The sequence below is a fragment of the Myotis myotis genome, unplaced genomic scaffold (genome assembly GCF_014108235.1).
Source record: "Myotis myotis isolate mMyoMyo1 unplaced genomic scaffold, mMyoMyo1.p scaffold_m19_p_13, whole genome shotgun sequence".
Classification (NCBI taxonomy): domain Eukaryota; kingdom Metazoa; phylum Chordata; class Mammalia; order Chiroptera; family Vespertilionidae; genus Myotis; species Myotis myotis.
In genome coordinates, this window is record NW_023416317.1 from 28,506,297 (window position 1) to 28,518,521 (window position 12,225).

Consider the following 12,225-nt stretch of genomic DNA (forward strand, 5'->3'; position numbering starts at 1 on the left):
AATCAGTATTTGCCGCACTTTCATAATCACTCATGGACATGCCCAACACAAATGTTTCTAGCTGTTGAACAAGATGATGTTCTGCCCTCTTGTTTCAGCCCTTCTATACTGTGAACAAACATCCTTCTTGTTATCACAATGCCACTCTTTTTTTTTTTTTTTTTTTCATTTTTGGGCTTTTTGTTGGTGATTTCTCTGAGATGGCTCCCAAGCCCTCATGTGACAGGTACCCTCCCTGTACCAGGAGGAAAGGAGCAACTTATCTCTGAAGATAGAGGGACACCAAGAAGAATCTGAGTTTCCCCCAGTTTACTACCCTTAGCTCATACTCTTCTGTATACACAAGAAGGCTGTGATGTGCCTTACAGAAAAAATACACGCGCTAGGTAAACTTCATTTAGGCATGAGTTATAGTGCTGTTAGCCCTGTCTTTAAACATTCACACACAGTTGAGAAAGTGTGACCAGATGCATGCGGGAACCTGACCTGTGTTTCCCCTCGGAGCAGTGGTTTAATCTTTGCTAATTTAGTGTATATTGTTTAATAAGCATATCTATGACTTTATAGAATATAGCTACCACAAATAGGAATGAACTAAATATGTTTTGTGTTGTTCATTTAGGCTCTGGTCTTTAAAATATATATTTTATTGCTTTTTTACAGAGAGGAAGGGAGAGGGATAGAGAGTTATAAACATCAATGAGAGAGAAACATTGATCAGCTGCCTCCTGCACACTCCCTACTGGGGATGTGCCCGCAACCAAGGCACGCGCCCCTGATCGGAATCGAACCTGGGACCCTTGAGTCCGCAGGCTAACGCTCTATCCACTGAACCAAACTGGTTAGGGCTAGGCTCTGGTCTTTTGATTGACTTTTCACAATTAGCTTTTAAATTATGATTCAGAACCAATCCCTGCCATATTTTTCTGCTAAATTTGAAGAAATTATATTTTTTATTAATTTAAATTTGGAAGTTAAAAAATCTGTTTTTGGCATATGGGACGGTGCTGCAACCAACTGAGCCACAGTGCTTAAAAATCTATTTTTTTTTTTTTTTTGAGTGCCTACATGTGGAAACAGAATTTGGAATGTTAGATAACTTGCATCACATGGGTGGTACACACATCACATGGGTAGAAGAAATCAGATCTCTGCACACACACCTAACCACCATACTAATAATTAGAACCAAACAAAACACCCAATGAAAAAAATTTTTTAAGGTAAAACATTTCAAATTTTTATTTTAAGTGGCAGGGGTAAAATATTTTTCAAACAACTGATGTTGGAGAAATAATTAAAAATATAATCTGTCAATCCAGTGAATCCTTTCTACATAAATAGAAAAAAGAAATTGTTTCATTATTGAATAAACATTCAGCCAGACTGATGTGTGCTATAGGCAGTCTGCTAAAGAGATGGCAAAGACAGAAAGAGATCTCGCCCTTTTGTACAGCCAGGCAGATGCTATCCATTACATACATGTGAATTGTCTTTATCCAAAGGGAAAAGAAAACTTTTCATAACCTTAGCCAAGCAAGAAGTTACAATTCAGAGCCTGGAGCCTTCAATAACCTCCAGCGGGACGGAGACAAGGGACAGTCCTCCCCGATGTCCACATTCAGAGAGATGGTTCCAAAGCTTTGACCGCAGGCATTACAGAGATGTAAAATTGGCAAGAGGCTTATGTAAATCTTACAAATTTACATTTTTTTAAATATAGAGAGAGGAAGGGAGGAGAGAGAAAAACATTGATGCAAGAGCGCAACATTGATCGTCACCTCCTGCACGCCCCCTACCAGGGATTGAGCTCTCAACCTGGGCTTGTGCCCTTGCCTGGGAATTGAACTGGCAACCTCCTGGTGCACAGGATGCCCAACTAACTGAGCCACAGCATCCTTCTTGTTATCACAGTTGCCACTCTTCTTTTGTGTGTGTGTGTGTGCTTTTTGTTGATTTCTCTGAGATGGCTTTTTTTTTTTTTTTTAATATATTTTATTGATTTTTCACAGAGAGGAAGGAAGAGAGATAGAAAGTTAGAAACATCGATCAGCTGCCTCCTGCACATCTCCCACTGGGGATGTGCCCGCAACCCAGGTACATGCCCTTGACCGGAATCAAACCCGGGACCCTTCAGTCCACAGGCCGACGCTCTATCCACTGAGCCAAACCGGTTTCGGCTGAGATGGCTTCTTGTTGGTGATTTACATTATTCTTAAAGAGACAGAGACAGGATTTATAGCTACAAGTTTTCCAAAGGAATTACTACAAGAGAAGGAGGGGAAAGTCTCTTTCCCTTTTAGAATCAAAGAAGATTCAGTTTTTTTTTTCCTTTAGAATTGTAGTTACCTTTCAACTAACCAGCCTTCAATATCAGAGGTGATTAATTTAACATGGGGAAACATGGACTCCTCTTACTTGAGTTAATATTATGAACAAGTTAATTATAAAATTCTGTTGCTAGGAAGTGATCAAATAGGTTTGCCATTGCAAGATAACCAAAGCACAGTTCCATTTCATTTTTCAGTGGTATTTGTATTTTGCGAGGAGGAAACAAAGTAAGAGTCTTATCACCTAGTGTTGAGATGACAGCCACTGAGGTGGTCAGTTACACCAACAAGCCAAAGTGAAATTAACAATGTAGTTATTATTCACTTACTGCAATAGTGTTATCAAGGGGTCAAAAAGAAAAAGGCTGGGCCCTCGGTGTTCCATTTTCCCAGAGAATGGCACCAGGCAATGGTCATCAATGACATGTAGAACAGATGGGAGGAAGCATCTCAGTGCCTTAGGAGCCTGGCACAAAAGACCCCTATTGTTTCATGGGCCTCGGAGGCGGCCCAGGAGTAGAAAAATAGAGTCAGACTGGAGAAAAGTGTTTCAGTTAAGGAGAAGTGAAAGTTCCCTCTCTCAGAGTCCCCCAATAAAAAGGGCTCAGAAAGGAGACACTTGGGCTAGGAATGCAGAAATGCATATGAGCATGGCCAGCCGTGAGGGGAAAGGTTAGGGGGACTGAATTCTTGACAGCACTCCCTTCAAAGATTGTGATGCACAAAGGCTGTACACCCAGTCTGGTGGGGGAAGGAGCAGCTTTACTCCATGAGGCTTTCCAGGCAGCCTGTATAATTGCCTACAGTTTGGGCCTGAAAGATAACACATAGGATTGGGGGCTGGAGCTGGACTCCCCTCCTAGAGAAACAGTTGCCTTTAGAGTTGTAACTGCTAGACTGAAGAGAACCATCCTTCTTTTCATCCTAATCATTTACAAAATCGTAGGAGTTTAGGGAAAAGGACTTAGGGAGCATACAACTTTGAGAGGCTCACATTGATACAGATGTGTTTTGTATCATTGTGGCTAAATTAGCGTGATTTTAAAAATAAAATTGGCTTTCCACTTTTCAACTCGTTCCTCATCTTCGGAATGGAATCACATGAGATCATGGGAAGGCTTCAACAGATACAGTTGAAAGCTCTGAAGTGCCTGCACACAGAAAGTTATTTTATGGAGATAACACAGCATATTTTAAGTTGGAAGTGCAGTTTTTTGGTTTTCCCAGACTCCACAAAGAAGCAGTTGCCTACATGGAATGAGTGTCTGCTAAGTACGCAAAATATCCCTTAGTCACTCTTAGGGATTTTTATGGCCTTCAGGCCCTGCTTACTGCTTTGGAAACTACAAAACAACCCTAGCATATTTCTGAGTACAGCCTATTCTGCTACAATATGGGTTTCTCAAACATTATTAACTTAATTGGAAAAAAAAAGCTTTTCCTCCTTGACTGCTTGAAGGTCAGCCACCATCATGAATGACACAGTAACTAGCTGGACCAGAAAGTTCACGACCAGTTGACTGCTTGTGCTGAAACAAATGGTCATTAATGTCCTTCACCCTGCAAGGCAATAGTACCTCAGACAGAAATTGGGGAAAAGCTAGCCAAAATGGATAAGACCACACCAGATGTTATCTTTGTATTTGGATTCAGAGCTCACTTTGGGGATGGCAAGACTACTGGCTTCGGGATGATTTATGAGTCCTTGGATTATGTAAAGAAAAATGAACTCAAACATAGACTTGTCAAACAAGGTCTCTATGAAAAGAGATGACTTCAAGAAAACAGTGAAAGGAATGCAAGAACAGAATGAAGAAAGTCGGCAACTACAAAGGCCAATGTTGGTGCTGGCAAAAAACGAGTCAAGATTCTTCAGTGACTCTCTGTGGTAATTGTGCAGATTTTTCATGAGAGGATTAGTAAACTAAGAACTTAAAAAAAAAAAAAGGCCAAAATGAGACACAACAGCATTTTTGGTGGGATAAAAAAGAATTTAATACAGATTGAGACAGAAACTCAGTGTCCCAATTACAGGGTGACAACAAGGGGTTTTTATGAGAAAAGGAAGGAAACAATTATGTGAATAGAAGTGTTAATCTAAAAAAAAAAGCCACAGTGAGTGACAAGCATTTGTTTGAAATCCAAAAGAATAGTTAATCAGGAAGCACTGATTCAGGCGGAAACCCACAGTGTTCCAATTGGGGTTAATGGCAAATTGTTTATGAGAAAGGGAAGGGGAATAATTACATGAATAGAAGGTAGGAGTTTCTATTGATGTTAGTAAGTAAAGAAAGGAATTTCTATAGGGGCACGTAAGCTAGGTTATTGTTTAGCTACATATGGTGGTGCTAATTCTAAAGAATGTCTTTAATTTTCAGTCCAGAGTGTCTGAAAATTAGCTTTCCTGTTAGCTTTAGTTGTTTGAAATACAGTGATGTTTTAGGCCTACTCCAAAGGTTGTTTTGCTCAGTTTGAACATTCCAGAGGTTTAAGGAGCAAGACTGTAAAGTTAACTAACATTTAAATTCAGATATATCGGTTTACTTGTATTCCCTCTAGAGAGCATATTGGCTTTTCTGTCTCTTGTATTCTAGATAATATGCTCTTGACTGCCTATAGGCAAAGCTGTGAAGTATGTGAATATGGAAAATAGGTGGGAAATCAACTGGAAAATGGATTATGATGTCTTTGTGCCTACTAGAGGAAAGAGACTGACTTTTTACCTAGAGTTAATCCATTAATTAAATTTATTTTTATTTTGTCATATACTCACCAGAGAGCAGAGAAGAGCAATTGAGTGAAGATCAAGGGCAATACATGTGACTGGAGTAGATAATTGTAGGATAGTAGTAAGAGATGAGGTAAGAAAGACGTCTGTAGGAATATTGGATTAGGACTAACCGCATAGAGAGATTCAGATGCTAACCCAAGGAGATTAGATTTAATTCACAAAGCAGTGGTAAGCAATTGATTGTTTTTTAGCAGGCAAATGACATGATGCATATTGCTATCTTATTTTACAGATGAGTCATGGAATCAGTTTGATGAGTCAAGGTTCAATAGGAAACTGATAGGCATACTCAAAGTTAAAGATAGTTAATTTGAAGTGGGTATAAATAGACCTGTTTTTTCAAAGGTAGGATGGAAGGAGGAATGTCTACTACAATTTGACTTCAGAAATTTTTGGAGAAGGGCAATGGTTGGCTTCTAGGTAGATACATTCATACATAGTTAGGTTTCTGGGCAAAGAGATTTCCCCAGCGTTCTAGTAGCCACCTGGAATAATGAATGTTCTCTTGGGTTTTCATGCCCTCTTGACTGGCCCATGCATCATGTTATCTGTGGAGCATGAAGAAGGAAGAACTATACTCTCTAGCTCAGTGGTTGCCAACCGGTGGTCCGTGAGGTCCAAAAGGTTGGCGACCACTGCTCTAGCTCTTGCTGATTCAGTGCCCAAACCAGTTGTCCTACCCATTGCTTCTTGCTTCCTTTCTCTGTAGCTTCCAAGCTTGGATCCCTCGGAAGCTGCTTCCATTCTTTACTGTAGTTCTTTCCTATTCTATATTGTTTGCAAGTGTTGGGGAGTGGTTAGAACTTTCTTCTTCAGTCTGATCCCTTTTGTTATCAGCAATTCCTTCTAATTTGTGGTCTATTGAGAGGACCTTCTTATTTCCAGTGACAATATGGTTTAAATTTTAAAAAATGCATGTATGCATGTGTGTGAGCACATGTACACACACACACATACATAAAATGTTATAAAGCTGTTGGGAGGGTAGCAGGATCATTGACTGAGTTTGTTATCTTAATCCAGTATGTAGGAAAGCATTTTGTATTATCTTGATGTTTTTCCCCCCTCTAGATTACAAGATTGTCTCAGTCAAAAGACTGAGGACACAGAGAAAAAAGATGACCCCCGCAAAGATAACCAGCAGCAGGCCCTAATAGACCAGAGATGCTTTCAGGTATGGAATAGCTAGCAAAGAGACTAGTGTTTGTAGTCAGCCTTGGTTTTAATTGCAATGTCATAAATTATCAGTTGGTAAGGAATATTTGTATCCGGTATTTGTTGTGCTTATCCTGTCATGTCTTGCCATGACATACGTGTTTGGCTAAAAACATCATAGTTAGCTTGACTTAGAATTTGTCTTTACCCTTAAAAGAGACTTTGGCCTAGTTCAAAGCGGGGTAGTAAAAAGTTGGTAAGATTTTAGAAAGATTTTATCCTTTGCTCTCCAACCTTAAGCCATTTCCCTTTTTATTGTTTTTGGTATTATTATTATTACTGGAGGCCTGGTGCACAAATATTTGTGCACTTGCGGGGTGGTCCCTCAGCCCGGCCTATGCCCTCTTGCAGTCTGGGACCCCTTGGGAGATGTCCACCTGCTGGCTTAGACATCCCTCTGGCAGCCCGGGAGCCCTCAGGGGATGTCCACTTGCCAGCAGGGAGCAGACCTAAGCTGCAGTCGGACAGCCTTAGTGCTGCTGAGGAGGCAGGAGAGGCTCCCACCACCACCGCTGTACTGGCAGCCATCAGCCTGGCTTGTGGCTGAGCAGAGCTCCCCCTGTGGGAGCTCAATGACCACCAGGGTGCAGCTCCTGCATTGAGCGTCTGCCCCCGGGTGGCCAGTGTGTGTCATAGTGACCAGTCATTCCCAGTCCTTCTGCTGTTAGGGTCAATTTGCATATTACCTTTTTATTATATAAGATAAGATAGAGGCCTGGTGCACAGGTGGGGGCCGGCTGGTTTGCCCTGAAGGGTGTCCTGGATCAGGGTGGGGGTCCTGCTGGGGTGCCTGGCCAGCCTGGGTGAGGGGCTGATGGGTGTTTGCAGGCTGGTCACACCCCCTTCAGGGTGGGGGGTCCCTACTGGAGTGCCTGGCCAGGCTGGGTGAGGGGCTGATGGCTGTTTGCAGGCTGGTCAAGCCCCCCAGTGGGGACCCTCACCCCATGGGGGTTTGGCCAGCCTGGGTGAGGGGCTGAGGGCTGTTTTCAGGCTGGCCACAGCCCCTTCAGGGTGGGGGGCTCTACTGGGGTGCCTGGCTAGTCTGGGTAAGGGGCTGATGGCTGTTTTCAGGCTTGCCAAGCCCCCAGGCGATGGAAGCTCCCAGCCTCTCCTTTTTTTCTTTTTTTCTTATTCTGGGGTTTATTTATCTTCTATAATTGAAACTTTGTAGCCTGGAGTGGAGCCCAGGCCCGGCCAGGGCAGGTGGGAAGTTTGGCTTCCTCCATTGCCGGGGGCAACCCAAGCCTCCTGCTCGCTCAGCTCTGTGACCACGGCAGCTGGAAGCCGGTATCTGGGATTTATTTATCTTCTATAATTGAGACTTTGTAGCCTTGAGCGGAGCTCAGGGCCGGCAAGGCAAGCGGGAAGCTTGGCTTCCTCCATTGCCTCCAAGCCTCCTGCTTGCTCCAGCTCCATGGCCACCGCCTTCTTAGTTGGGTTAATTTGCATATTTGTTCCTGATTGGCTGGTGGGCGTAGCAGAGGTATGGTCAATTTGCATATTTCTCTTTTATTAGATTAGATTACTATTATTATATAAGTAAATTTTCTTAAGGTCTTTGTATGGTTCTTTTTTTTTTTTTATTGCTTAAAGTATTACAAAGGGTATTACATATGTGTCCACTTTTTCCCCCCCACCCTAGACAATCCCCTAGCCTCCCCTATCCCCCAGTGTCTTATGTCCATTGGTTATGCTTATATGCATGCATACAAGTCCTTTGGTTGATCTCTTACCCCCTACCTCCTGCCCCCCAACCCTCCCCAGCCTTCCCGCTGCAGTTTGACAATCTGTTTGAGGCAGCTCTGCCTCTGTATCTATTATTGTTCAAAAGTTTATAATGGTCTCTATTATCCATGAATGAGTGAGATCATGTGGTATTTTTCCTTCATTGACTGGCTTATTTCACTTAGCTTAATGCTCTCCAGTTCCATCCATGCCATTGCAAATGGTAAGAGTTCCTTCCTTTTTAGAGCAGCATAGTATTCCATCTTGTAGATGTACCACAGTTTTCTAATCCATTCATCTACTGATGGGCACTTAGGCTGTTTCCAGATCTTAGCTATGGTGAATTGTGCTGCTATGAACATAGGGGTGCATATATCCTTTCTGATTGGTGTTTCTGGTTTCTTGGGATATATTCCTAGAAGTGGGATCACAGGGTCAAATGGGAGTTCCATTTTCAGTTTTTTGAGGAAACTCCATACTGTCTTCCATAGTGGCTGCACCAGTCTGCATTCCCACCAGCAGTGCACAAGTGTTCCTTTTTCTCCACATCCTCTCCAGCACTTGTCATTTGTTGATTTGTTGATGATAGCCAGTCTGACAGGTGTGAGATGGTACCTCATTGTTGTTTTGATTTGCATCTCTCAGATGATTAGTGACTTTGAGCATGTTTTCATATGTCTCTTGGCTTTCTGAATGTCCTCTTTTGAAAGGTGTCTATTTAGGTCCTTTGCCCATTTTTTGATTGGATTGTTTTTCTTCCTTTTGTTAAGTTGTATGAGTTCCCTATAAATTTTGGAGATTAGGCCCTTATCAGATATGACATTGGCAAATATGTTTTCCCACACAGTGGGTTTTCTCGTTGTTTTGCTGATGGTTTCTTTTGCTGTGCAGAAGCTTTTTATTTTGATGTAGTCCCATTTGTTCATTTTCTCTTTAGTTTCAAGTGCCCTAGGAGCTGTATCAGTGAAGAAATTGCTTTGGCATATGTCTGAGATTTTGTTGCCTTTGGATTCTTCTAGAATTTTTATGGTTTCCTGTCGTACATTTAAGTCCTTTATCCATTTTGAGTTTATTTTTGTGTATGGTGTAAGTTGGTGGTCTAGTTTCATTTTCTTGCATATATCTGTCCAATTTTCCCAACACCATTTATTGAAGAGACTATCTTGGCTCTATTGTATGTTCTTGCCTCCTTTGTCAAATATTAATTGAGCATATTGGTTTGGGCCGATTTCTGGGCTCTCTATTCTATTCCATTGATCTATATGCCTATTCTTGTGCCAGTACCAGGCAGTTTTGAGAACAGTGGCTTTGTAATACATCTTGATATCTGGTATTGAGATCCCACCTACTTTGTTCTTTTTCAGGATTGCTGCAGCTATTCGGGGTCTTTTTTTATTCCAGATGAATTTTTGGAGCGTTCGTTCTAAATCTATGAAGTATGCCGTTGGTATTTTAATGGGAAGTGCGTTGAATTTATAGATTGCTTTGGGTAGTATGGACATTTTAATGATGTTGATTCTACCAATCCATGAACACGGTATGTTCTTCCATCTGTTTATGTCTTCCTCTATATCTTTTTTCAACGTCCTGTAGTTTTCTGAGTAGAGGTCTTTTACCTCTTTAGTTAAGTTTATTCCTAGGTAGCTTAATTTTTTTGGTGCGATGGTAAACGGGATTGTTTTTATAATCTCTCTTTCTGAAAGTTCACTATTGGTGTATAGAAATGCCTCAGATTTCTTGGGGTTAATTTTGTATCCTGCTACATTGCAAAATTTATGTATTAAGACTAGTAGCTTTTTGATGGAGTCTCTAGGGTTTTGTATGTATAATATCATGTCATCTGCAAATAAGGACAGTTTTACTTCCTCTTTTCCAATTTGTATGCCTTTTATTTCTTCTTCTTGCCTAATTGCAATGGCTAACACTTCCAGTACTATGTTGAACAGGAGTGGTGAGAGGGGGCATCCCTGTCTTGTTCCTGTTCTTAGGGGAAATGGTGTTAGTTTTTGTCCATTGAGTATGATGTTGGCTGTGGGCCTGTCATATATGGCTTTTATTATGTTGAGGTATGGTCCTTCTACTCCTGCCTTACTGAGAGTTTTTATCAAAAATGGGTGTTGAATTTTGTCAAATGCTTTTTCTGCATCAATTGATATGACCATGTGGTTTTTTTCTTTCAATTTGTTTATGTGATGTATCACGTTTATTGATTTGCGGATATTGTACCATCCTTGCATCCCTGGGATAAATCCTACTTGGTCATGGTGTATGATCTTTCTGATGTACTGCTGGATCCGATTTGCTAAGATTTTGTTGAGGATTTTGGCATCTATGTTCATGAGGGATATTGGCCTGTAATTCTCTTTCATTGTGTTGTCTTTACCTGGTTTTGGTATTAGGGTGATGCTGGCTTCATAGAATGAGCTTGGAAGTGTTCCTTCCTCTTAAATTTTTTGTAGTAGTCTGAAGAGGATAGGTTTTAGTTCTTCCTTGAATGTTTGGTAAAACTCCCCTGTGAAGCCATCTGGTCCTGGGCTTTTGTTTGCTGGAAGCTTTTTGATGACTGCTTCAATTTCTTCCATAGTTATTGGCCTGTTGAGATTTTTAGATTCTTCCTGATTGAGTTTTGGAATGTTGTATTTTTCTAGGAATTTGTCCATTTCCTCCAAGTTGTCTAGTTTGTTGGAGTAGAGCTGTCCATAGTATTTTTGAACAATCATTTGTATTTCTGTGGGGTCTGTTGTTATTTCGCCTCTATCGTTTCTGATTTTGTTTATTTGGGTCCTCTCTCTTTGCTTCTTGGTGAGTCTGGCTAGAGGTTTGTCAATCTTGTTTATCCTTTCAAAGAATGTATGGTTCTTTTTTTTAATATATTGATATTTTACAGAGAGGAAGGGAGAGGGATAAAAAGTTAGAAACATCGATGAGAGAGAAATCAATAAGCTGCCTTCTGCACACCCCCTACTGGGGATGTACCCGCAAACAAGGTACATGCCCTTGACCAGAATCGAACCTGGGACCCTTCAGTCCGCAGGCCGATGCTCTACCCACTGAGCCAAACCAGTTAGGGCTGTATGGTTCTTTTTTTAAATTTAGATATTTAGTTCACCTGAAATTTAATGTTCTATGCGGTGTGATATAGAGATCTTACCTTACTGATTTTATAGAATAGGTAGATGAGCATTTATTGACTAGATGTGTAGTTAAGCCTGATTATTTACTGACTTAACTGGGCCTGCATTTTTATTTTATTGGCCCTACACAGAGTTTTAAAAAATTTTAAATTAATTACTGATATTTCTTAAATTAAGGGATTTTGCTTATTAACTTATTTGTAGCTTCTCTTAAAAAGTGAATCTGGCAGCCTGGCTAGTGTGGCTCAGTTGGTTGGAGCGTTGTCCTAGGTATCAAAGAGTCATGGGTTCGATTCCGGTCAGGGCACGTACCAAGGTTGTGGGTTCGAATCTTGGTCATGGTACATATGGAGGCAACTGAGCAATGTCGCTATGTCTGCCTCTGTCAGTCTCTCTTTCTCCCTTACTCCCCTCCTTCTCTCTCCTATGAACTTCTGAAGCTCAGCTAGCATTAGTTCCCTGGTCTCTTTTAGGAGTGCTATTGCCCTCCTTTTGGTCTGAGGCAGGAAGAGAAGGACTATGTGGATTCTAATAGGTCATAACTACTTTCAAGTCTACATCATTTAAAAAGACATTTTAGTTTTTTTGTGAAGTTTATGGTTCTCATTAGAACTTATGTTTAATCATGTTGATGAAACTATTGTACTTCCAAAACATTACAAGCGTCAGTCTTATTAAAGATCTTGCTCTCATTGATAATTTAGTGGAGGGAAATATTTTCCCATTAAAATTGTAGTAAAATAATTTAAATATAATAGAAGTGACATACTGAAATGCACTAAAATAAGCAATAAAACAAACTGCTTGTAAATAAGCATCAGAAGCCAAATTCTTAAGAGACCTGTAGCTTTTATGGGGAGAAAAGAAAAATAGCAAAGCATTTTTCACTCACTAGTTCTGTCACTCCTTTAAAATATATTAATCTTGGTAAATCCTGTCCAATGAATCGCTAACATTTTCTTAGTCTAGTCACTATCCAGGATCAGTTTGATCACCTTTTAGCAAGACCTGCATGATGCTTTTTAGGATT

General features: G+C 40.8%; 1 protein-coding gene across 14 annotated transcripts in view; it reads left to right on the forward strand.

Moving 5' to 3' along the window:
• Positions 1–12,225, forward strand: part of CEP70 (centrosomal protein 70) — a 58,046-nt gene that overhangs the window by 23,493 nt on the left and 22,328 nt on the right. For all 14 annotated transcript variants that reach the window (XM_036332440.1, XM_036332443.1, XM_036332434.1 and 11 more), the window contains one exon: positions 6,193–6,295. In XM_036332440.1, the coding sequence (XP_036188333.1) occupies positions 6,193–6,295 (103 nt within the window). The remainder of the gene's footprint in view (positions 1–6,192; positions 6,296–12,225) is intronic.